Genomic DNA, 23,531 nt, shown 5'->3' on the forward strand with positions numbered 1-23,531 from the left:
GTTGGCTAGGCTGGTCTCCAGCTCCTGACCTCAGGTGATCCACCTGCTTTAGCCTCCCAAAGTGCTGGGATTACAAGTGTGAGCCACTGCACCCAGCCCAAAAAATTTTTTAATTAGCCAAAAAAAAAAGAAACTTATGTTTTTGAATTTAGAGACTTTGTTCTTTCTAATTTATGAGTGGTTTGAGGCCAGGAAGGTGGGAGGAGGAATCTTTTTTTTTTTTTTTTTTTTTTTTTTGAGACGGAGTTTCGCTCTTGTTACCCGGGCTGGAGTGCAATGGCACGATCTCGGCTCACCGCAACCTCCGCCTCCTGGGTTCAAGCAATTCTCCTGCCTCAGCCTCCTGAGTAGCTGGGATTACAGGCATGTGCCACCATGCCCAGCTAATTTTTGTATTTTTAGTAGAGACCGGGTTTCACCATGTTGACCAGGATGGTCTCGATCTCTCGACCTCGTGATCCACCCGCCTCAGCCTCCCAAAGTGCTGGGATTACAGGCTTGAGCCACCGCACCCGGCGGGAGGAGGAATCTTAAGGCAAAGAATTGGTTGTTACCAGCTATCACTAAGGAAACCATGTACAGTTAAAAAGACTAGTTTTTACCTCACATGCTGGATTCCTCTTCTCTTTCCCATTCTCTTGCTGTTTGATTTTTCAAGTGGGAGAAAAAAATGCTAAGGGGAATTTTTATGCCTTTTTTTTTTCTTTCTTTCTTTCTTTTTTTCTGGTAGCTCACTTGTGTTAAAGGTTAATTTATTCCAGTCTTATGTACTAAAAGCCTGTTTGTTAAATCCGAATTAGGATTAGTCTTGTTCTATTTGTGCTCAATTTAATTTTCAAAACCATTCTTATTCTTGAAGAACCTGATATCATTACAAAGTCCATTCCCCTTTAGTGGAGACTTTTCTTCGAAGATCTGTGATTTTGACTGTCATTTTCCTGCTTTATATTACCCTTTTTTCCCCCTCCTTTTACTGCTCTGTGCAGAGCAGGGCTACACTATAGGCAGTGTGTCCAGAGTAGCCTATGTTACCTTTTATTTTGGTTAGGTTATTTGAAATTCTAGTTAAAATATTTGATTTTGACATTGGTTTTACATCAGTTGTGTCCTTGTATTCTCTCAAATTGTAAATATAAAGGTCCTGAATTCTAGCATGCTTTTTAAAAAAGAAGTACAATCGATAACTTCAATTTGCAAATTTTTGTTTGTGGCTTCTGTGATGAAGGTGTATATGGTAAGAAACAGTTTTTTTATAGATCAGACAATTTTGTGTGTGTGCCTAGAACTGAAGTTTATTCCCATAAGATTTTTGAAATTCAATTTTTAAAGTGTTGTTGTGGGTTGAGAAATATATTTAATCCATCAAGCAGAGATTGTGTTCTGTATGAGAAGTGAAAAGGTTACCACAATTTTAACCATAAAGAATTCAGTGCTTCTAAAACGCTAAAAGCCTTTTCAGACTTACAGACCAGATTTGGCATGCAAATTTTTGTACCGCTTTTTTCTAGATGGGGAAAAGTTTTGTATTTCTTCCTTAGCTTTCTACAGAGAAAGTTCTTCTGAAAATAAAAGAATAATTCTCATCGGAAATCATCTTGAAGTAATTAATGTTTAACATCAAATATAAGAGCTATGCAACATTTTAATAGACACTATTTTACCAGTAGTGGTTATATAAAACCTATTGCTTTTTAAACTATGTAACAGTGAAGTAAATAATTTAAGGATTTAACCCAATATTAATGCCAAATTAAAAAATTTAACATTCTTGGCCGGGCGTGGTGGCTCAAGCCTGTAATCCCAGCACTTTGGGAGGCCGAGGCGGGTGGATCACGAGGTCGAGAGATCGAGACCATCCTGGTCAACATGGTGAAACCCCGTCTCTACTAAAAAAGCGCAAAAAATTAGCTGGGCATGGTGGCACGTGCCTGTAATCCCAGCTACTCAGGAGGCTGAGGCAGGAGAATTGCCTGAGCCCAGGAGGCGGAGGTTGCAGTGAGCCGAGATCGCGCCATTGCACTCCAGCCTGTGTAACAAGGGCGAAACTCCGTGTCAAAAAAAAAAAAAAAAAAAAAAAATTTAACATTCTTGTCTGCTATGTCTTATTTATTTGTGTTTTTTCTAGGAACATTAAGTATTTTACCCAAACCACACTAATCCACCACCAGTGTCCCTGTTTTGTTTTTATTTGTGTGCTTATTACCTAGCACAGTGCCTGGCACCTAACAGGTATTCAGTAAATATTCTTTGATGTGTCTTTATTTTGGCCACATGGAATTTTTAAATCAAAAGTCATCTAACATAGAGTGATCTATTTTAGTATACAAAAGATACCTATATTATGTATGAATTAGTAAGGTTGTCATCTCATTCTTTTCAGGATCCTCATTCTTCATTTGAAACGATATAGCTTCAATGTGGCTCTCTCGCTTAACAATAAGATTGGACAGCAAGTCATCATTCCAAGATACCTGACCCTGTCATCTCATTGCACTGAAAATACAAAACCACCTTTTACCCTTGGTTGGAGTGCACATATGGCAGTGTAAGTCTTTGAGAGACTATGTCTTTACATTCCCTTTTGAAATAGAAAGGCTTTAGTTTCTAATCAAAAGAATGACTGAACTACGTATGATTCCAAGGTCAAATCAGATCAATGGCCAAATGCAGTAGCTCATGCCTATAATCCCAGTACTTTGGGAGGCTGAGGCAGGAGAATTGCTTGAGCCTAGGAGTTTGAAGTCACCTATAGTAACATAGCATGACCTTGTCTCTGCAAAAAATAAAATAATAGAACCAGCATGGTGGCACACACCTATAGTTCCAGCTATTTGAGACTGATGTGGGAGGATTGCTGGAGCCTGGGAGATCCAGGCTCCAGTGAATGGTGCTCAGAGTGAGACCCTATCTCAAAAAAAAAAAAAAACTCAGATCAAGAAGGAGATCTTAATTTTGCTTTACTTTGGAATTTTAGTGTTAAATCACTGTCTGAAGTAATTGAAGAAAATGGTTAAAATATTTCCAAATTTATTAGTTGATTTTCATAGTGAGGTGCTTTTTTAGGAAGTGCTCTTATTCTTTAGACTACTAGAAGACAGTTTGATATACTATGGGAATATAAATCAGACTTAGGTGATAATAAGAGTCACCTAAACACTAAAAATACAGATTTTTGTGTTTTTTCCCTGGACGTTCTGTTTCAGTAGGTCTGAAATAGGGGCTTAGGAATCAATATTTTTAACAAATGCCTCAGCTGACTCTTCGGGACATGAAGATTTGAGAAACCCTATGCTCAATGTTATGCCTTCATACATGTATTTTCAGCAGTGTGAAGAACTTAAATGGCTCTTAAAGCTTCTCAAGAGGGCGTGGTGGCTCATGCCTGTAATCCCAGCACTTTGGGAGGCCGAGGCTGGTGGATCACTTGAGGTCAGGAGTTTGAAACCAGCCTGTCCAACATGGCGAAACCCCATCTCTACTAAAAATACAAAATTAGCTGGGCATGGTGGTGCATGCCTGTAATCCCAGCTACTTGGGAGGCTGAGGCAGGAGAATTGCTTGAACCTAGGAGGCAGAGGTTGCGGTGAGCCGGATCGCGCCATTGCACTCCAGCCTGGGTAACAAGAGCAACACTCTGTCTCAAAAAAAAAAAAGTGCTTAAAAAACAAAATGATTAAAAGTACCCCAAGTCTCATCATTTGGAATGTCAATTAAGAAATGCATAATTGAGAGAAATATAAATCAAGACAAGATGATACTTTTAAGTTTAATGTCTAGATGAATAGGATGAATATAGAGAGCCATAAAGAACTATCTTTATGGAGTGCCACTGCACTCCAGCCTGGGCAACAAGAGCAAAACTCCATCTCAAAAAAAAAAAAAAAAAAAAAGCCTCTCAAGAAAAAAAGAAGTAATCTTTAGGTTTTTTTCCATCATGTATGCTGGGAAAACCTTAGGACTTCTTTGAATGTTTTTCCTTTTTCTACATACTCGCATTACTTTGAAGGCATATGCTATGTAATTCTTTACTATACTTGAACACTAGTTTGGTAAAATCATAAAGTTATAGAACTGCCAGGCATGGTGGCTCACGCCCGTAATCCTAGCACTTTGGGAGGCCAAGGTGGGTGGATCACCTGAGGTCAGGAGTTAAGACCAGCCTGGCCATCATGGTGAAACCCCATCTTTAAAATTAAATAAATAAAGTTATAGAACTTTAAAGGTGAAAGACGTTTTAGAGATTTTTGTCCAAGCCCTTAATTTTATAGAAGAGGACTAAGGATATTAAATGATTTTCCTAAAGTCATGCAGTTAGTGTCTGAGAGAGCCACGTCTTATAGAAGTTTACACTCAAGGGTCTAATAATAAAAGCATGTACCCAAAGAGTCTAATGGTTTTTTTCCTCTCACACCTTTGCTTGTTTTTTGCTTGGTACATACTGCCGTCTGCTGGTACAGCTATTACTCTTTCTGGCAGTAGTATTATGTCACACCAACGGTGTAGACTCTGTATGATCTTAGGCCTGAATCCAAGCTATCTGACTCTACAATTTGATAGCTTTTAGATCTTGCACAAATTCCTCGACTTGTCTGTAAGAAAAATAATAGAGTGGTTGTGAACATTAAATGATGTAATATATGTAGAGTTCTTAGTACGGTGTCTGACATCTAGTAAGTCCTCAATAAATGAGAGCTATTATTTTAAAAGAACTGAGACAAAGCAATTTTCTCCAAGTTACTTTTTTCATGTATGTATTATGCTTGACTTCATTTCCAATACTGTCTGTTTAGATTACTGGATCAAGGAGAGTCTAGAGATGGTATTTCATTTTCTCTTTTGGCCTCTATTGCTAGTATTTTTTTTTTTTTTTTTTTTAAGACAGACACTCATTCTGTTGCCTAGGCTGGAGTGCAGTGGTATGATCACCACTCACTGCAACCTCCATCTCCTGGGTTCAAGCAATTTTCATGCCTCAGCCTCCTGAGTAGCTGGGATTACAGGTGCCCGCCACCATGCCTGGCTAATTTTTGTATTTTTAGTAGAGACAGGGTTTCAGCATGTTGGCCAGGCTGGTCTTGAACTCCTGACCTCAGTTGATCTGCCCGCCTCAGCTTCCCAAACTGCTGGGATTACAGGTGTGAGCCACCTGGCCTGTTGCTAGTAATTTAAAAAGCATTATAATTGTTTGATTTTCAAGAGGACATAAAAGGATTATAGTACAGAATAATTCATTTTATAAGTTAAATATATATATATATCTTTAATAATTCATTTGTATACATTATATATTTTCTAATTTTCTGATAGTTCTAGACCATTGAAAACCTCTCAAATGGTGAATTCCTGCATCACCAGCCCTTCTACACCTTCAAAGTGAGTTATGTTTCTTAATGTACCCAAAATCTATATTTAAGGATTTGGCTTACCCTAATCTCCAAGATTGCCTCCCTGCCTTTTTGTTATTGTTTTACTTTTTGCATGATAACTGCTCTTTATTACCTATACTTTTGAAATTTTCCTGAATTTGATTTAGAGTATATTGAAGGATATAACAAATTTTAATCAGTGATACAAGTTTAGCTCATCCTTTCAATATTCTGTCTTAAAACCTTATCATTGTTAATATGTAATACTTTCATCCTGAAACTCAAAAAATTAACTGAGGGCAAAGGAGTCTAGGGATTTAAGGGATAAAATAACTCCTATTAGTCTAACACACTCTTCCTCAAAGATAGGCATGGAATCCCAAAACATTTTTTACCTGTTGTTAGCCAGTCTGGAACTTCTTGTCTTTGACACCAAATATGAATTATTTTGAAAGGGGACAGGAAAACAAGCAAGCATTCTATAAATGCCTTATGTTTTTTGTTTAAGACCAAACTTTATCCAAGGAGGGAACCAAATGCCTTTTTTGATTGTTTTTTAACTGTATTTCCTCTAAGATTTTCCTAGAGGAGTTCCTGATTACATAATTTCAATTGATTTAGTTGTTATTTGGCTTTTAAATTTTTCTGAAAATTTGATGGCCCAAAGTACTTCTAGAGGAGACATTTTTGTTGTTTAAGGGCTTTTGGGGGGCTTATATAACCATAAAATGACATTTGGGAACTGCTATTTTCTTTTCCTCCTGTTAATTATTTTTCAGTGCAATTAAAACCAGATGACTAACATGACTAGAAATCTGAAATGATACCGATATGAATACTCTTGCCCGTTCTCAAGATACAAATGAGCAATACCACTTGGCTGCTTAGAAAGTGAGCAAGTGATGCATTTACAGGATGAATATTTTTCATTGCTACAGGCAAGCTGCCTTCTGTGAATATAGTAATTATTAATGGAATGCATTCTTTATGTACCAAGTCACTGTAGTTGCAAGAAAGAAATGGTTTCATTGGGCATCATTGTACCTTGGCATGGTCATCTGTTCTCCAGGGTCTACTGGTATGAAAATTTGGGAGTTGGTCAGTAAAGAATGATTAGGCCCTAGAAGACCTGTCATGCCGATCAAACTTAAAAGAGGCTGAGTTATGAACCCGAATGCTGTTGGTTCTTCTACAATGTCCTTTGTCACGTTTGACCCTGGTGCAATAGTAGCCAGATGTCATCGTCCTTCAGCAAAATATTTACCTGGATAAACAAATTAATATGTTCAGGTTTGCTTGGTGAGCATGAAATCAGAAATGAGGAATTAAGATGGCTAATTGGCTGTTACACTAAAAACCTTTTTGAGCACATAATGGGAGGCTTTTCAAGTGTTCAGGCTGGATTGCAGTGATATCCTGGCTGCTCTGAGCCACAGACTGTGTTTGGGCTTATCACTGACCACTTGCCTCTTTTCTTTGATCTACATTGCTATGCAATCTTCCTGATTTCCACTCTGGCTTCTTATTTCTTGGTGCCATTAGTCTATATGTTTATTTTCAGTTTTTACATTTAGGTTAAATGTATTTTCCAGTTTTCATTTTATATATATATATTTTTAGTATTGCATATGAATTTATGTTAACCTCCATTAAAGAAAGTTCTTGTACTTTGATCTTTACCACTTTTTTCTTTAGTTTATTTTCAACTTACCTAGAAGACAACACAGTAACACCTTACTTATCCGACATCGTTAAAGGATTCCACATAAGTGATTTTTTATATAACTGAAGCTTAGCCTTTTAAACATTTCTCTTGTAAAAAAATTTTAACATTTTGGAAGAAAATGTTTCTAAAATATGTCACACTGTTCTTTACATTTTTAAATAAAATCCCTAAGGATAATTTAATCACTAAGGATATCTTAATGACTTAGAATCAACATTTTAAGTATCAACTATTGCCCTGTGTTTCAATATGATTGCCCTCAGAGGCTCTTATTACAAGAAAGTTTGCTTTTACATTAAATGACTTTATAGTTCTTTTTTGCCTTTCTTGTGGTTATTCTAATTACTTAGCTCTCATTTCTTGATGAACTTGATACACCATTTTATATACCATTTCCTGGGAAAGTAAGGGTCCCTCTAAGTACATGGGCTTTGGAACTGCCTTCCTCAGAAGACTTTTTTCTTACTTTGGAATCCCTATGTTCTGGAAAGTAGAAGTTGCCAGAAGTCTCACCTACAGATAAGTGGATAAGTGGAATGTTACTGTTATTTTTAAAGTGCATGGATCATAATTTAAAAGATCACAAATTAGTCTTCATGCACTTTGTTGTCAAAAACATTTATTCATTGCTATGCCTGCATGAATTCAGTAGCATACTTAGTTTATAAAGACAATAGCAAATTTCACTTGGGTTGATCATTAAAAGAAAAAGGTACAACATGATTAGTTTACTCATGATAAGTACTAGCATAAGAGTTGTCCAGTTTTCAAAGCATGGCTCTTTTGGAGTGGGGCAAGGTAATGCTGAAATATACCTCTTTTGATATATCTTTTTTTTTTCTGTTAAGTAATTTTCCATAATGGAAAAGCAATTTGTTTTGGTATTTTTAAATCAAAAGAAAAACAAAGACAAATGTTTATCAGATTTATATTTTGTTTTCCTTAAATTACAGGAAATTCACCTTCAAATCCAAAAGCTCCTTGGCTTTATGCCTTGATTCAGACAGTGAGGATGAGCTAAAACATTCTGTGGCCCTCAGCCAAAGACTTTGTGAAATGTCAGGCAGTGAACAGCAGCAGGAAGACCTAGAAAAAGTAAGTAATTTTTTCTTAAAACATCTGACAAAGATTTGTGTAGCTCTTACTGTCCAAATAAATGTCTTTTATAACCATCATCAAACTAATTAGTTTTAAAGAAAATACTTTCTCTGGCTGCAAAAATCAGTGTGTTTACAGATGGCTCAAGACTTACAAGAAATTAGTTCTAAACAAATTACTTTCTTTTTTGCCCTTCAGAGCTGCTTTTGCATATTGGTCCTCAAATAATTACTTGCTCTATTTTGATAGCAATTTTTTGTTTTTTGTTTTTTAAAAGACAGGGTATCGGCCGGGCGCGGTGGCTCAAGCCTGTAATCCCAGCACTTTGGGAGGCCGAGGCAGGTGGATCACGAGGTCGAGAGATCGAGACCATCCCGGTCAACATAGTGAAACCCCGTCTCTACTAAAAATACAAAAAATTAGCTGGGCATGGTGGCACGTGCCTGTAATCCCAGCTACTCAGGAGGCTGAGACAGGAGAACTGCCTGAACCCAGGAGGCGGAGGCTGCGGTGAGCCGAGATCGCGCCATTGCACTCCAGCCTGGGTAACAAGAGCGAAACTCCGTCTCAAAAAAAAAAAAAAAAAAAAAAAAGACAGGGTATCTCTCTTTTGCCCAGGCTGAAATGCAGTGGCGTGATCACAGCTCACCATAGCCTCGACCTCCTGGGCTCAAATGATCCTCCTACCTCAGCTCCCCAGATAGCTGGGACTATAGGCACACACCATCATGCCTGGCTTATTTTTTAAATTTTTTGTAGAGACAAGGTCTTACTATGTTGCCTAGGCTAGTCTAAAATTCCTGGGCTCAGGTGATCCTCCCACCTTGGCCTCCCAGAGTGCTGGTATTACAGGCATGAGCCACTGCTCCCAGCCTGTAGCAACTGTTTATGTAAGAGAAATGTAGTAAACATTTTAGATCAATAGAGCAACCAAGTAATCTAATTGTTTAAATTATGGATTTATTAATTGGATTAATTAAATGGATAGTTAATACTTTGAAGTTCTAAGCTTTTCTAGGTGTTTGCATTATCTTATGCTACTGTATTTTATTTTAAGCCTCCCTTTTAAATAACAGAATTATTTTAATAGGTATTTTTGTTCTGAGTTGTTTCCTATCTTACTTTAAAGCCAGAGGTAGTTTGTGGTTGCTCAACTTTAGTGAAAAATGAGTGAAAGTCCAAAATTCTCCCAGAAAACAATTTTGGAATATTTACATAATCTTTTTTTTGAGATGGAGTCTTGCTCTGTTGCCCAAGCTAGAGTGTAGTGGCAAGATCTTGACTCACTGCAACCTCTGCCACCCAGGTTCAAGCAATTCTCCTATCTCAGCTTCCTGAGTAGCTAGGACTACAGGTACATGCCACCATGCCTGGCTAATTTTTGTATTTCTGTAGAGATAGGGTTTCACCATATTGGTCAGGATGGTCTCAAAGTCCTGACTTCAGGTGATTCACCTGCCTGGGGGATTACAGGCATGAACCACTGAGCCAGCCCTTTTTTTTTTTTTCTTTTTTCTTTTTTTTTTTTTTAAATATGTAAAGACTGAGTCTCACTCTGTTGCCTAAGCTGGAGTTCAGTAGCAGGATCTTGGCTCACTGCAGCCTCCTGCCTCAGCCTCCTGAGTAGTTGGAATTACAGGAGTGTGCCACAATGCCTGGCTAATTTTTGTTTTTTTATTTTGTTTGTTTTTTGTGACAGAGTCTCGCCTTTTCACCCAGGCTGGAGGGCAGTGGCAGGATCTCAGCTCACTGCAACCTTCACCTCTTGGGTTCAGGCGATTTTCTGTCTCCCAGGTAGCTGGGTGCATACCACTACGCCCAGCTAATTTTTTTTTTTTTTTTTTTTTTTTTTTTTTTTTTTTTTTGAGACGGAGTTTTGCTCTTGTTACCCAGGCTGGAGTGCAATGGCGCGATCTCGGCTCACCGCAACCTCCGCCTCCTGGGTTCAGGCAATTCTCCTGCCTCAGCCTCCGGAGTAGCTGGGATTACAGGCATGCGCCACCATGCTCAGCTAATTTTTTTTTTTGCACCATTAGTAGAGACGGGGTTTCACCATGTTGACCACGATGGTCTCGATCTCTTGACGTCGTGATCCACCCGCCTCGGCCTCCCAAAGTGCTGGGATTACAGGCTTGAGCCACCGCGCCCGGCCATTTTTTGTATTTTTAGTAGAGATGGGTTTTCTTCCTGTTGGCCAGGCTCGTCTCAAATCCCTGACTTCAAGTGATCTGCCTGCCTCAGCCTCCCAAAGTGCTGGGATTACAGGCAGGAGCCACAGCACCTGGCCTAATTTTTGTATTTTTAGTAGAGATGGGGTTTCACCATGTTGGCCAGGCTTGTCTCAAACTCCTGACCTCAAGTGATGCACCCACCTTGGTTAATAAGACCAGCTAACATTTATAATGGTGTAATAGGTATAATGATAGAATAGTGACTGTATAATATATGTATATCTGGAAGAAAATAAATTAAAAATACTTAGACTAATTATCTCTGAGTAATCTATTTTGAGTAAATTTATTATTTTTATGTATTTTCCAAATTTTTACAAAATTTATACTTATTTCAATTTAAAAATTTTTTCTTTTTTTTTTTTTTTTTTTTTTTGAGACGGAGTTTCACTCTTGTTACGCAGGCTGGAGTGCAATGGCGCGATCTCGGCTCACCGCAACCTCCGCCTCCTGGGCTCAGGCAATTCTCCTGCCTCAGCCTCCTAAGTAGCTGGGATTACAGGCACACGCCACCATGCCCAGCTAATTTTTTGCACCTTTAGTAGAGACGGGGTTTCACCATGTTGACCAGGATGGTCTCGATCTCTCGACCTCGTGATCCACCCGCCTCGGCCTCCCAAAGTGCTGGGATTACAGGCTTGAGCCACCGCGCCCGGCCTAAAAAATTTTTCTTATGTAGTTATTATTTTTGAAGTTTAATTTATATATTGGTTATTGATTGTTAAATAACCCAAAGTAGCAAAGAAAGGAAACTTTTTTAAAGTTACTGCTTTAAATGCTAATTAAGATTGCTATATTTGTAGGTGTTCTGGTTTCTTCTAAAAGTAACTCTTTTCTTCAGGATTCAAAATTATGTCGAATAGAACCTGACAAGTCCGAATTGGAAAACTCAGGATTTGACAGAATGAGTGAAGAAGAACTTGTAGCAGCTGTCTTGGAGATAAGTAAGAGAGAAGCTTCACCATCTCTGAGTCATGAAGATGATGATAAGCCAACTAGCAGCCCAGATACCGGATTTGCAGAAGATGATATTCAGGAAATGCCAGAAAATCCAGATACTATGGAAACTGAGAAGCCCAAAACAATCACAGAGCTAGGTAGGTTTAAGGAAGATTAAACCTCTGTTAAACAAAGCATAACTCTTTCAAAATTTTATAGTGACAAATGACCTCCAAATAACAGGAGATAAATACAAAAATTAGCTGAGTGTGGTGGCTGGCGATTGTAGCCCCAGCTACTTGGGAGGCTGAGGCAGGAGAATTGCTTGAACCTGGGAGGCAGAGGTTGCAGTGAGCCAAGATCACATCACTGCACTCTAGCCTGGGCGATAGAGTAAGACTCCGTCTCAGAAAAAAACAAATAAAGGGAGGTAAAGTGGATCTGTGTAACAGAGCTGATTGCATTTTCATTTTGTATTATAAAAAGCTTTAAAAAATGAGAATCAAATATTGTGACTAGTACCCAGATGCTAGTGGTAAAGTATGCCATGTCCCTTTAGGTATACATCACTAGTAAAGCTAGCCTTCTTATGTGCATTTAATAAATGTTTGTGTCAGTTTTGAGGTACTTTTCTAACCACTGCTGCTTCAGAAATTCATAGAATTCTTTCATTTTTCTATATCTGAATTTTACACTAGGTGTTAGGGTGTAAATAATTCAATTATTGTGTTAGGGTGTAAATAATTCAATTATTTACACCCTAACATTACGTTTTCTATGTTTAGATATATTTTGATATACAACTACTTACTGTTGTGTTACAGTTACCTACAGTACTCAGTACAATAACATGCTCTACAGGTTTGTAGCCTAGGGAGCAATAAGCTATACCATATAGCCTAGATGTATAGTCAGCTATACCATCTAGGCTTGTGTTAAGTATACTCTAAGATGTTCACACAAAGACAAAATCACTTAACAATGCAGTTTCTCAGAATGTATCCCCATCGTTATGCAACACATGACTAGACATAAAATGCTATACTATTTTTGGTAATTAATTTTTATTTATTCATTTTTTGTTATCTTAAGCTCTCAGTGGGTACAACAGAGCTGAGCCTTCCTGCCTTGTACTTTGAAATTTTTAGGTAGATTCCTTTTACTGTCTCTTCCTATGACCAGTTGTGGTTGTTGTTTTTTTTTTTTTTTTTTTTTTGGTATTTTGAAATTTTTAGGTAGATACCTTTTACTGTCTCTTCCTATGACCAGTTCAAATCTTGATAGCTCCAAGATCTAAACAACTGTATATTGCTAATGTGTTTCACATACACCAAGCATAGGATTTTGAAAGTGAAGAGAATGCTAGAATATCAGAAAATTATTTTCTGCATTCTCATAGTTGGAACCTTTTCAATTTTGAATTATTTTGTGTGCAAGTAAAATAAGAATTAGTTAGCATATCCCCATTTAACTGGAAACAAAAACATTATGGTTTTTATATACAGGCATTACTTTTTTTCCTTGATACAAGTATCATTATGCAGTCCCCTTGTTATATTTATAATTACTGCCCTTAGATATCACTGGTTAATATTAGTGTTTTTGTCCCTTCCTGATTTGTTTCCTGCTTTCTGCTCTCCCTTTCAGTTCTTTGCCCAGTCCTGTAACTTCCTCATATTAACAAAGGGACAGCTATAGGAAGAGGTAATATATGTCAGTGTCTGATATCAGCCCTTCAAGAGAGCTACAGTTTTTGTAGGAGGAAAGGAGACAGAGTATTTGGAAATGGCAATGGGTAATAAAGAAGAAACCTACCCAGTCTCCAGGCTCTGGGGTATGGGGAAAAAACAGCCTATACATAAAAGAACACTAGAAAAATCCTTAATGGAAGGCTTTAGAAGAAACTGGCCCTGACTAAAGACTAAAGAGACCTAACAACCGAATATAGTGAGTAACCTTAGTATTTTAGGTTAGGAAAAATTCTACAAAAAATATTTTGGAAACAACTGGAGAAATGAGAATGTGAGCTATGTATTGGAATTATAAATAGAAGTACTGTTAATATTCTTAGGTTTAAAAATTGTTATGTAGGAAAATGTACTTTTACTTAAGAGATTTGGGCTGGAAAGGAGGCCGGATGCGGTAGGTCACGCCTGTAATCCCAATACTTTGTGAGGCTGAGGTGGGTGGATCACCTGAGGTCAGGAGTTTGAGAGCAGTCTGGCCAATGTCATAAAACCCCATCTCTACTAAAACACAAAAATTATCCAGGCGTGATGGTACGTGCCTGTAATCCCAGCTACTTGGCAGCTGAGGCATGAGAATCACTTGAACCCAGCAGGGAGAGGTTGCAGTGAGCAGAGATCGTGCCATTGCACTTCAGCCTGGGCAACAACAGCAAAACTCTGTCTCAAACAAAAAAATGAGAGATTCAGACTGATATGTAAGAAGCTTGGCTACCCTGCTGGAGAGACCACATTGAGAAGGAAAGACTCTTGAGATCACCAGAAGAGAGAAGATATCTAGCCATCCCAGCCAATCTTTTTTTTTTGCAGGGAGGGTGGGGGGAGGGTGGAGGAGGACTGAGTCTTCTCTGTCACTCAGGCTGGAGTGCAGTGGCTCAATCTCAGCTCATTGCAACCTCCGCCTCCCAGGTTCAAGTGATTCTCCTGCCTCAGCCTCCCAAGCTGGGATTACAGGTACCCACCGCCATGCCTGGCTAAATTTTTTGTATGTCTAGTAGAGACAGGGTTTCATCACGTTGACCAGGCTGGTCCCAAACTCCCAACCTCGGGATCACCTGCATCGACCTCCCAAAATGCTAGGATTATCGGCATGAGCCACTGCGCCCTGCCCCAGCTGATCTTTCTAACCAACAACACAAAAGTGCCAAGAAAAAAAGAAAAAAGGGAGACATGTTTTTTTGAACTGAGCAATTGGATAGTTGATGGTACCATTTGCTGATAAGAGGAAAACATAGTTGGTGGGATTAGGGATGAATAAAAATTAGACAGGCAAATGGAGATTTTACATAGGCATTTTAGTATACAAGTTGAAAGCTTAGGGAAGAAATTCAGACTAGAAGTAGGAATTGATATTTCATCAGTCTGTGAGGCTATAGTAATACAGGAGATTGCTTGGGGCGAGAGCTGAAGTAGAAAAGACAGTCTGAAGAAGTGTCATGATCCCTTTCTTTCAGCAGCCTGTTTTCTCAGTTTCTGACCTTAATTCCAAAAATCTTTTCTTCTACCCCATTTTGATTGCCCCCTTATAGAAGTCATTACCCTAGACCACTGCTTCCCAAAGTGTAAACTTAGATCAACAAATATAATCTGGGAACTTGCTGGAAATGCCAATTCTTGGCACCACCTCAGGTCTAGTGACTGAGAAGCCTTGGATAGGGGGCTTTGCAATCTGTTTTGATAGGCCCTCCAAGTGATTCTCATGCATACTGAAGTGTGTAAACCACTTCCCTAGACTTTTTCATCATCAATAACTGTACCACCTTTGAAATCTTTGTTTCAGATATCCTTCCCTAATCCTTCTTTCCATCCAGCTCACCTAGTGTCATCCTCTGACTTTAACTTGATTTTTATTAAGACTGCCAACTCATTGATTCTTTTTTGCTGTTCAACACCTCCCTCTTATCATTACTTCCTTTCTTACTCAGACTACATGCTGTATTTTCTTATCCTTTTATCTCCTTCCTCTTTTCTTCTGCCACAGTAGCCTGACAAAACCCAGACTCCCAACTCAACTAGTTACTTTTTCCGTACCTGCACCCACACTGCTGAAGAAAATCACAAAACTGTGTTGAGTAGATGTTCCTCAGACTCATGACTACACTTTTTTTTTTTTTGAGACGGAGTCTTGCTCTTGTTGCTCAGGCTGGAGTGTAGTGGAACAACCTTGGCTCACTGCAGTGTCCGCCTCCTGGGTTCAGACAATTCTACTGCCTCAGCCTCCCGTGTAGCTGGGATTACAGTCACTCGCCACCACACCCAGCTAATTTTTTGTATTTTTAGTAAAGATGGGGTTTCACCATGTTGGCTAGGCTGGTCTTGAAATCCCGATGTTAGGTAAGCCACCATGCCTGGCTGACTACACTCTTAAATGGGCACTAAATGCTACTAGTCAGTTCTGTAATAACCGTTTTATTTGTTTTCTCAGTCTCCATGATATCTTCCTGAAATCTGTACTTCTCTCTCTTGAGTGCTCAAAATTATTGGTTAAGAAAAATTATGTAGGCCAGGCACGGTGGCTCACGCCTGTAATCCCAGCACTTTGGGAGGCCAAGGCAGGTGGATCACAAGGTCAAGCGATCGAGGCCATCCTGGTCAACATGGTGAAACCCCGTCTCTACTAAAAATACAAAAAAAAATTAGCTGGGCATGGTTGCGCGCGCCTGTAATCCCAGCTACTCAGGAGTCTGAGGCAGGAGAATTGCCTGAACCCAGGAGGCGGAGGTTGCAGTGAGCCGAGATCACGCCATTGCACTCCAGCCTGGGTAACGAGCGAAACTCTGTCTCAAAAAAAAAAAAAAAGAAGAAGAAGAAGAGAAATGAAATTGAGAAAAAACAAAAAGAAAATTGAAAGAGTAATTTTTTTTTACCTCCCTGAATGTTTGAATGTTTTAAAAATTCACTGTATGTTGCCATACACTTGTACAGTACTTACTACTTTTTACTTAGCTCTTTTGATTTAGAATATATACAGTGCTTGTTTGATTATTAATGTGAAAACACTTGTTCAACATACAGTGTAATGGGGAAAATCGGCCCGACGTTGTGGCTAACACCTGTAATCTCAGCACTATGGGATGCCAAGGCTAGCAGACCTCCTGAGGTCAGGAGGTTGAGATCAGCCTCGCCAATGTGGTGAAACCCCATCTCTACTAAAACACAAAAATTAGCCGGGCATGATGGTGTGTGCCTGTAATCCCAGCTACTTGGTGGCTGAGGCGTGAGAATTACTTTAGTCTGGGAGGCAGAGGTTGCAGTGAGCCAAGATTGTGCCACTGCATTCCAGCCTGGGCGAGAGAGCAAGACACTGTCTCAAAAACAAAAAAAAAGGAAAATCTCAATAGTAGTTTGATCATTTTGGCCTAATTCTTACTTCATTTACTCTAAACAATACTTTATGTCCTTGGTCAAGTGACACTGACCTGTGGCTATTTTTTTCTTCCCCATCTTTACATAGTATGTTTCTGATGATCAGTTAACTTTTAGAACCATTACTGTAGATCATTTGTTCTCAACCAAGAGCAGTTTTGCCTTCCAGGGGACATACGGTAATGTCTGTCATTTTTGGTTATCACAACTGTAGAGGGTGGATGCTACTGACATCTAGTAGATAGAGGCCAGAAACACTACTAAACACTACACTGTGCATTCTACAATGCACAGAACATACTCTTCTCACCTCACCTCACAAAAGCTTGTCCCACCCAAACTGTCAATACCTCTGAGGTTGATCAACCCTGACATAGATGTAGTAAGATGAAATTGTATGTCCTAAGCAAATTATAGATGAAATTAGGGTATGCTTTTTGAACAGTAGGTGTTACTCTCGTTCAGAATTTTCCATTTATTAGAGAGGATTTTCCAAATTATTATGTTCTGCTTCCTCAGATCCTGCCAGTTTCACTGAGATAACTAAAGACTGTGATGAGAATAAAGAAAACAAAACTCCAGAAGGATCTCAGGGAGAGGTTGATTGGCTTCAGCAGTATGATATGGAACGTGAAAGGGAAGAGCAAGAGCTTCAGCAGGCTCTGGCTCAGAGCCTCCAAGAGCAAGTAAGAGATACTTATATTGCTACTTTCTCTGTACTTATCTTTCCTGAGAAATAGAATAATAGTAAGTAATATGTTGAGTGCTTACTATGTGTCTTGTTTGATGCTGGGCTTGGTGGCTCACGCTTATAATCTCATTGCTTTGGGAGGCTGAGGTGGGTAGATCACTTGAGGCCAGGTGTTGGAGACCAGCCGAGCCAACATGGCAAAAACCTGTCTCTACTAAAAATACAAAAATTAGCCAGGCTAATAGTCCCAGCTATTCGGAAGGCTGCAGCAAGAGAATCTCTTGAACCCAGGAAGCAGAGGTTGCAGTGAGCTGAGATCATGCCACTGTACTGCAACCTGGGTTTGAAACAGGTATATGGGTAGTTTTTCTTTTTTTAAAACTACAAATGAAATAAAATGTATTGCTGATTACCTTTCATAACTATAATTTGTTGCTTACTAAACCAGGATGGGATATTATAGATTATTCCTAGTCCAAATTTCTTTCTTTTTTTTTCTTTTTTAATTTTAATTTTTTAGAGACAGGATCTTGTTATGTTGCCCAGGCTGGTTTTGAACTCCTGGGCTGAAGCAGTCCTCCTGCTTTGGCCTCCAAAAGTGCTGGGACTGCAGATATGAGCCACCATGCCTGATTTCCCAGTCCAACATTATTTTATAAACTGTAGAAATAGCCAGTATGCCACCATGATTTTATCATAATATTTTAAGGTGTATTTGTTTTGGTCAGTTTCTAAGAATATAAATTTTTATGAATTATTTGAACATAGAATTATCAGAAATATTATCTAAGATCTAATTTTCAGATTTAGGTATTAGAACATTTATCTGCCTTTCTGTTTATTTAAGATAGCATCTTGCTCAGTTGCTCAGGCTGGAATGGTAGTAGCTTGATCGTAACTCACTGTAGCCTCAACCTCCTGAGCTCAAGCGATCCTCCTGCCTAGGACTCTCAAGTACATGGGATCACAGGAGCACTGACCATGCTCTGCTAATTTTTTAATTTTTAGTTTAGACAGGGTTTGGTTTCACTGTTACCCAGGCTAGTCTAAAGCTCCTAGGCTCAAGTAGCCCTCCCACCATAACCTTCCAAAGTGCTGGGATTATAGGCATGAGTTGTTTACTCCCAGTCTCTTCTCTTTTTTTCTTTCTTTCTTTTTTTTTTTTTTAAGACAGGATTTCACCATGTTGGTCAGGCTGGTCTTGAACTCCCGACCTCAGATGATACGGCAGCCTTGGCCTCCAAAGTGCTTGGATTACAGGTGTGAGCCACCACACCCGGCTGCCTCTTCTCTTTTCTTTATGTAGTAGCCTATTTTTCAGTGTTCACTTTATGCCATTTGATTTCCACTGTTACAGTTACCTGAAATATCAGATTTATAGTTAATAGAATCCAACTTACAGGTCTGACTTTTCATAGTTATCCGATCCTGTGCAATCCAAGTCATCTTAGTAAAAATTTACCAAGACTCCCTAGAATGCATGGGTGGGTTTAGTTTGAGGCCTGGTTTGGGTTCATCAGATAATCAGATTAAGAAATCTAAGCTGGGTGCTATGGCTAACACCTGTAATCTCAGCACTTTGGAAGGCCAAGGCAGGTGGATCCCTTAAGGCTAGGAGTTCTAGACTAGGCTGGCCAACATGGTGACACTCCGTCTCTACTGAAAATACAAAAATTAAGCAGGCGTGTTGGTACACACCTGTATTCCCAGCTGTTTGGGAGGCTGAAGCAAAAGAATCGCTTGAACCCAGGATTCAGAGGTTGCATTGAGCCGAGATCTTGCCACCACACTTCAGCGTGAGAAACAGAGCAAGACTGTCTCAAAAAAAAGAAAGAAATCTAATTTGGCCAGATAGAATTCATGCCCATAATCCCAGCACTTTGGGAGGCTAAGATGGACAAATTGCTGAGTCCAGGAGTTTGAGACCAACCTGGGCGGTATGACAAAACCTTATCTCTACCAAAAATACAAAAATTAGCCCAATGTGATGGTGCACACCTGTAGTCCCAGCTACTTGGGTGGCTGCTTGAGCCCAGGAGGCAGAGGTTGCAGTGAGGCAGGATCATGCCATTGCACTGTAATCTGGGAGACAGAGCAAAACTGTCTCAAAAAAGAAAAAAGAATAAAAAAAGAAATCTAGGCTGGGTATGTGGCTCACACCTGTAATCCCAGCACTTTGGGAGGCTGAGGCAGATGGATCACCTGAAGTCAGGAGTTGAAAACCAGCCTGGCCAACATGGTGAAACCCTGTCTCTACTAAAAATACAAAAATTAGCCAGGTGTGGTGGCGCATTCCTATAATCCCAACTACTAGGGAGGCTGAGGCATGAGAATCACTTGAACCTAGGAGGAAGAGGTTGCAGTGAGCTGAGATCACGCCACCACACTCCAGCCTCAGTAGAGCAAGACTCTGCCTCAAAAGAAAAAAAATACCTAATTTCTCTAGACCAGTGGTTCTCAATCTTTTTTTTTTTTTGAGACAGAGTTTCTCGCTTGTTACCCAGGCTGGAGTGCAATGGCGCGGTCTCGGCTCACCGCAACCTCCGCCTCCTGGGTTCAGGCAATTCTCCTGCCTCAGCCTCCCGAGTAGCTGGGAGTACAGGCATGTGCCACCGTGCCCAGCTAGTATTTGTATTTTTAGTAGAGACGGGGTTTCACCTTGTTGACCAGGATGGTCTCGATCTCTTGACCTCGTGATCCATCCGTCTCGGCCTCCCAAAGTGCTGGGATTATAGGCGTGAGCCACCGTGCCCAGCCAGTTCTCAATCTTAACTGCACATTCCAATTAACTGGAGAGCTTTAAAAAACACTGGAGTGTTCTGCCCCTGATATAATTGATCTGGAGTGTGGTCTGGGCATCTAGATCTATCTTCTTTTAACCTGGATTTTTAAAAGGTTCTCCCACTGTTTTTTTTTGTTTGTTTGTTTGTTTGTTTTTTGGAGATGGAGTCTTGCTCTGTTGCCCAGGCTGGAGTGCAATGGCAAGATCTCGGCTCACTGCAACCTCCACCTCCTGGTTTCAAGCAGTTCTCTTGCCTCAGCCTCCAGAGTAGCTGGGATTACTGACACTCAAAACCACGCCCATCTAATCTTTGCATTTTAGTAGAGAGAGGGTTTTGCCATGTGGCCAGGTTGGTCTCGAACTCCTTGACCTCAGGTGATCCACCCGCCTCAGCCTCCCAAAGTGCTGGGATTATAGGCGTGAGCCACCGTGCCTGGCCAAGACTTTTAATATAAATGACTAAGGTCTCATTTCTTAGCAAAAATTTATTTTTAGTGCATAAAAAGAAAAAATTTACCACCTCCTTTTTTCATAGATGAAAGACATGTATACTGTTTCTTATCAGCTGACTCAATTAAAACTTCTTCTCAGTTGTGAGGATAGGGTTGTAAGAGGAGGTGTCTTTAGTTTGTTATACCTGTGTCATTCTGTTAATAACTAAAAGCGAGTCTTGACTTTTGGTTTCAGAGTAGACTTATTCTGAATAAAGTATAAAATAAATATTTTTTTAAGTATAAAATAATTGCTTGAACCCAGGAGGTGGAGATTGGAGATTGCAGTGGGCCAAGATTGTACCTTTGCACTCCAGCCTGGGTGACAGGGTGACACTCCATCTCAGAAAAAAAAAAAAAAAATAGAAACCTATGAATAATATCTGTGGAAATGTTCATCTTGCCATCTGTTATAGACTTAAGGTGAGTGATATGTTAGAGCTGGCTCTCCAAATCAGCTCAGGAGAGCCAATATATACACTTCCCAACTTTGCATTCACTGTCATGTCATAACTTAAAATTGGCCATGGTGAGAGTATTTATTTATTTATTTATTATTATTATTATTTTTTTTTTGAGACGGAGTTTCGCTCTTGTTACCCAGGCTGCAGTGCAATGGCGCGATCTCGGCTCACTGCAACCTCCGCCTCCCGGTTCAGGCAATTCTCCTGCCTCAGCCTCCTGAGTATCTGGGATTACAGGCACATACCACCATGCCCAGCTAGTTTTTTGTATTTTTAGTAGAGACGGGGTTTCACCATGTTGACCACGATGGTCTCGATCTCTTGACCTTGTGATCCACCTGCCTCGGCCTCCCAAAGTGCTGGGATTACAGGCTTGAGCCACCGCGCCCAGCCAACGAGAGTATTTATTTTTATATAGTATGGAAATTGGAAAATGCTATAAATCAGATATAAATTTGCTAAATACCTACTGTGTGCCAGACACTTTATAGGCTTTTTGTTTATTTGAGACAGAGTTTTTGCTCTTTCACCCAGGCTGGAGTGCAATGGTGTGATCTTGGCTCACTGCAACCTCCATCCACCTCCTGGGTTCAAGTGATTCTCCTGCCTTAGCCTCCTGAGTAGCCGGACTTACAGGCACCCACTACCACGCCTGGCTAATTTTTGTATTTTTAGTAGAGACAGGGTTTCACCATGTTGTCCAGGCTGGTCTCGAACTTCTGTCCTCAGGTGATCTGCCTGCCTTGGCCTCCCAAAGTACTGGGATTACAGGTGTGAGCCACCACACCCAGCTAACTTCTAAGGTTGTGTTTTAAGAGGACAATGTTGAAAAAAGTAAAGAACTTCCCCACATTCCTCAAAAGGTAATATTCCAAAGATGTATACGGTTATAGAAAGTATTATTAGCAAATGCTTCCAAAGAAACTGATTTTATCCTCTGAATAAGTTTAATCAGTACTTCTTTAAATACCTTAGTTTTTGTTCTTGTCTCTTTAGGAGGCTTGGGAACAGAAAGAAGATGATGACCTCAAAAGAGCTACTGAATTAAGTCTTCAAGGTGTGGAGATCATGTTAATTACTTTTGTTTAAATGGTAAAATGTATCACACATAGAAGAACGTAAAAAGAGTGAGAGTGTGTGTGAGTGTGTGTGTGTTAGTTGTTAGTTGTTAGTGTGGGGATAGCATCTTACTCTGTCGTCCAGGCTGGAGTGCAGTGGTACGATCTTAACTCACTGCAACCTCCACCTCGGGTTCAAGCAGTTCTCATGTTGGCCTCAGAAGTAGCTCGGACTATCAGTTATGCCATCACACCCAGCTAATTTTTGCATTTTTAGTAGAGATGGGGTTTCACCATGTTGGCCAGGCTGGTCTCGAACTCCTGACCTCAAGTGATCCACTCACAGCCTCCCAAAGTGCCAGGATTATAGGCTAAAATGTGTTTTTTAATAAATTTGAATACCTCCCAGGTAAAGAAACAGAATCTTACAAGTTACCTGTATATCCCTCCTTTTTGTCTTCCTCCCAGGAGAAACCACTATTCTGACATTTATATTCATCTTCAGTTTGCATTTTTCAAAATGATTTTTGTCATCTATACCCATATCTCTAACAATATTTTTTTAATTTTGAAAAACTAAACAGCAAGAATTATCTATCATCTGTTTAATGAAAAAGTTATAATTTTGCCACTGTTAAGACTCTTAGAAGCCGGGCACGGTGGCTCAAGCCTGTAATCCCAGCACTTTGGGAGGCCGAGGCGGGTGGATCACGAGGTCAAGAGATCGAGACCATCCTGGTCAACATGGTGAGACCCCGTCTCTGCTAAAAATACAAAAAATTAGCTGGGCATCGTGGCGCATGCCTGTAATCCCAGCTACTCGGGAGGCTGAGGCAGGAGAATTGCCTGAACCCAGGAGGCGGAGGTTGCGGTGAGCCAAGATCGCGCCATTGCACTCCAGCCTTGGTAACAAGAGCGAAACTCCGTCTCAGGAAAAAAAAAAAAAAAAAGACTCTTAGAAGAACATAATGTGGCTTTAATTTCCCCATGAATTTTTTTTTTTTTTTTTTTTTGAGATGGAGTTTCGCTCTTGTTACCCAGGCTGGAAGGCTGGAGTGCAATGGCACGATCTTGGCTCACTGCAACCTCCGCCTCCTGGGTTCAAACAATTCTCCTGCCTCAGCCTCCCAAGTAGCTGGGACTACAGGCGCGCGCCACCGTGCTCAGCTAATTTTTTGTATGTTTAGTAGAGACAGGGTTTCACCATGTTGACCAAGATGGTCTCGATCTCTTGACCTCGTGATCCACTCGCCTCAGCCTCCCAAAGTGCTGGGATTATAGGCGTGAGCCACCGCGCCCGGCCTCCCCATGAATTTTTAAGAGCTTATTCTGGGGAAGTCAGTGGGCAGTCATGAGTGATGTATTCAATAGCATAAGGTTCACATGTCATGGCATTTGGCAGAACTAATGTGTGGACTAGGTATTAGAAGTCCATAAGATGTAAAGTTGGAAGAAGTAGATGTAGGAATCTGTTTCTCAAATAGTTTTTAACTCATCTTCATTTTATCTCCTCCTTATCCTCCAGTTTCAGAGGTAGCTGATTCCTGGTTCTTCCGTGTCTTCTTTTTGGAGAC

General features: G+C 40.0%; 1 protein-coding gene across 6 annotated transcripts in view; it reads left to right on the top strand.

Annotated features, from left to right (window-relative positions):
• USP37 (ubiquitin specific peptidase 37) overlaps positions 1–23,531 on the top strand; it is a 110,672-nt gene that overhangs the window by 75,672 nt on the left and 11,469 nt on the right. For 5 of the 6 annotated variants that reach the window (XM_074399024.1, XM_074399023.1, XM_039469893.2 and 2 more), the window contains 6 exons: positions 2,381–2,545; positions 5,308–5,373; positions 8,046–8,187; positions 11,263–11,518; positions 16,991–17,157; positions 21,896–21,956. In XM_074399024.1, the coding sequence (XP_074255125.1) occupies positions 2,381–2,545; positions 5,308–5,373; positions 8,046–8,187; positions 11,263–11,518; positions 16,991–17,157; positions 21,896–21,956 (857 nt within the window). The remainder of the gene's footprint in view (positions 1–2,380; positions 2,546–5,307; positions 5,374–8,045; positions 8,188–11,262; positions 11,519–16,990; positions 17,158–21,895; positions 21,957–23,531) is intronic. The other variant, XM_039469894.2, reaches the window with a different exon arrangement.

Source organism: Saimiri boliviensis, chromosome 5 (assembly GCF_048565385.1).
Source record: "Saimiri boliviensis isolate mSaiBol1 chromosome 5, mSaiBol1.pri, whole genome shotgun sequence".
NCBI lineage: Eukaryota > Metazoa > Chordata > Mammalia > Primates > Cebidae > Saimiri > Saimiri boliviensis.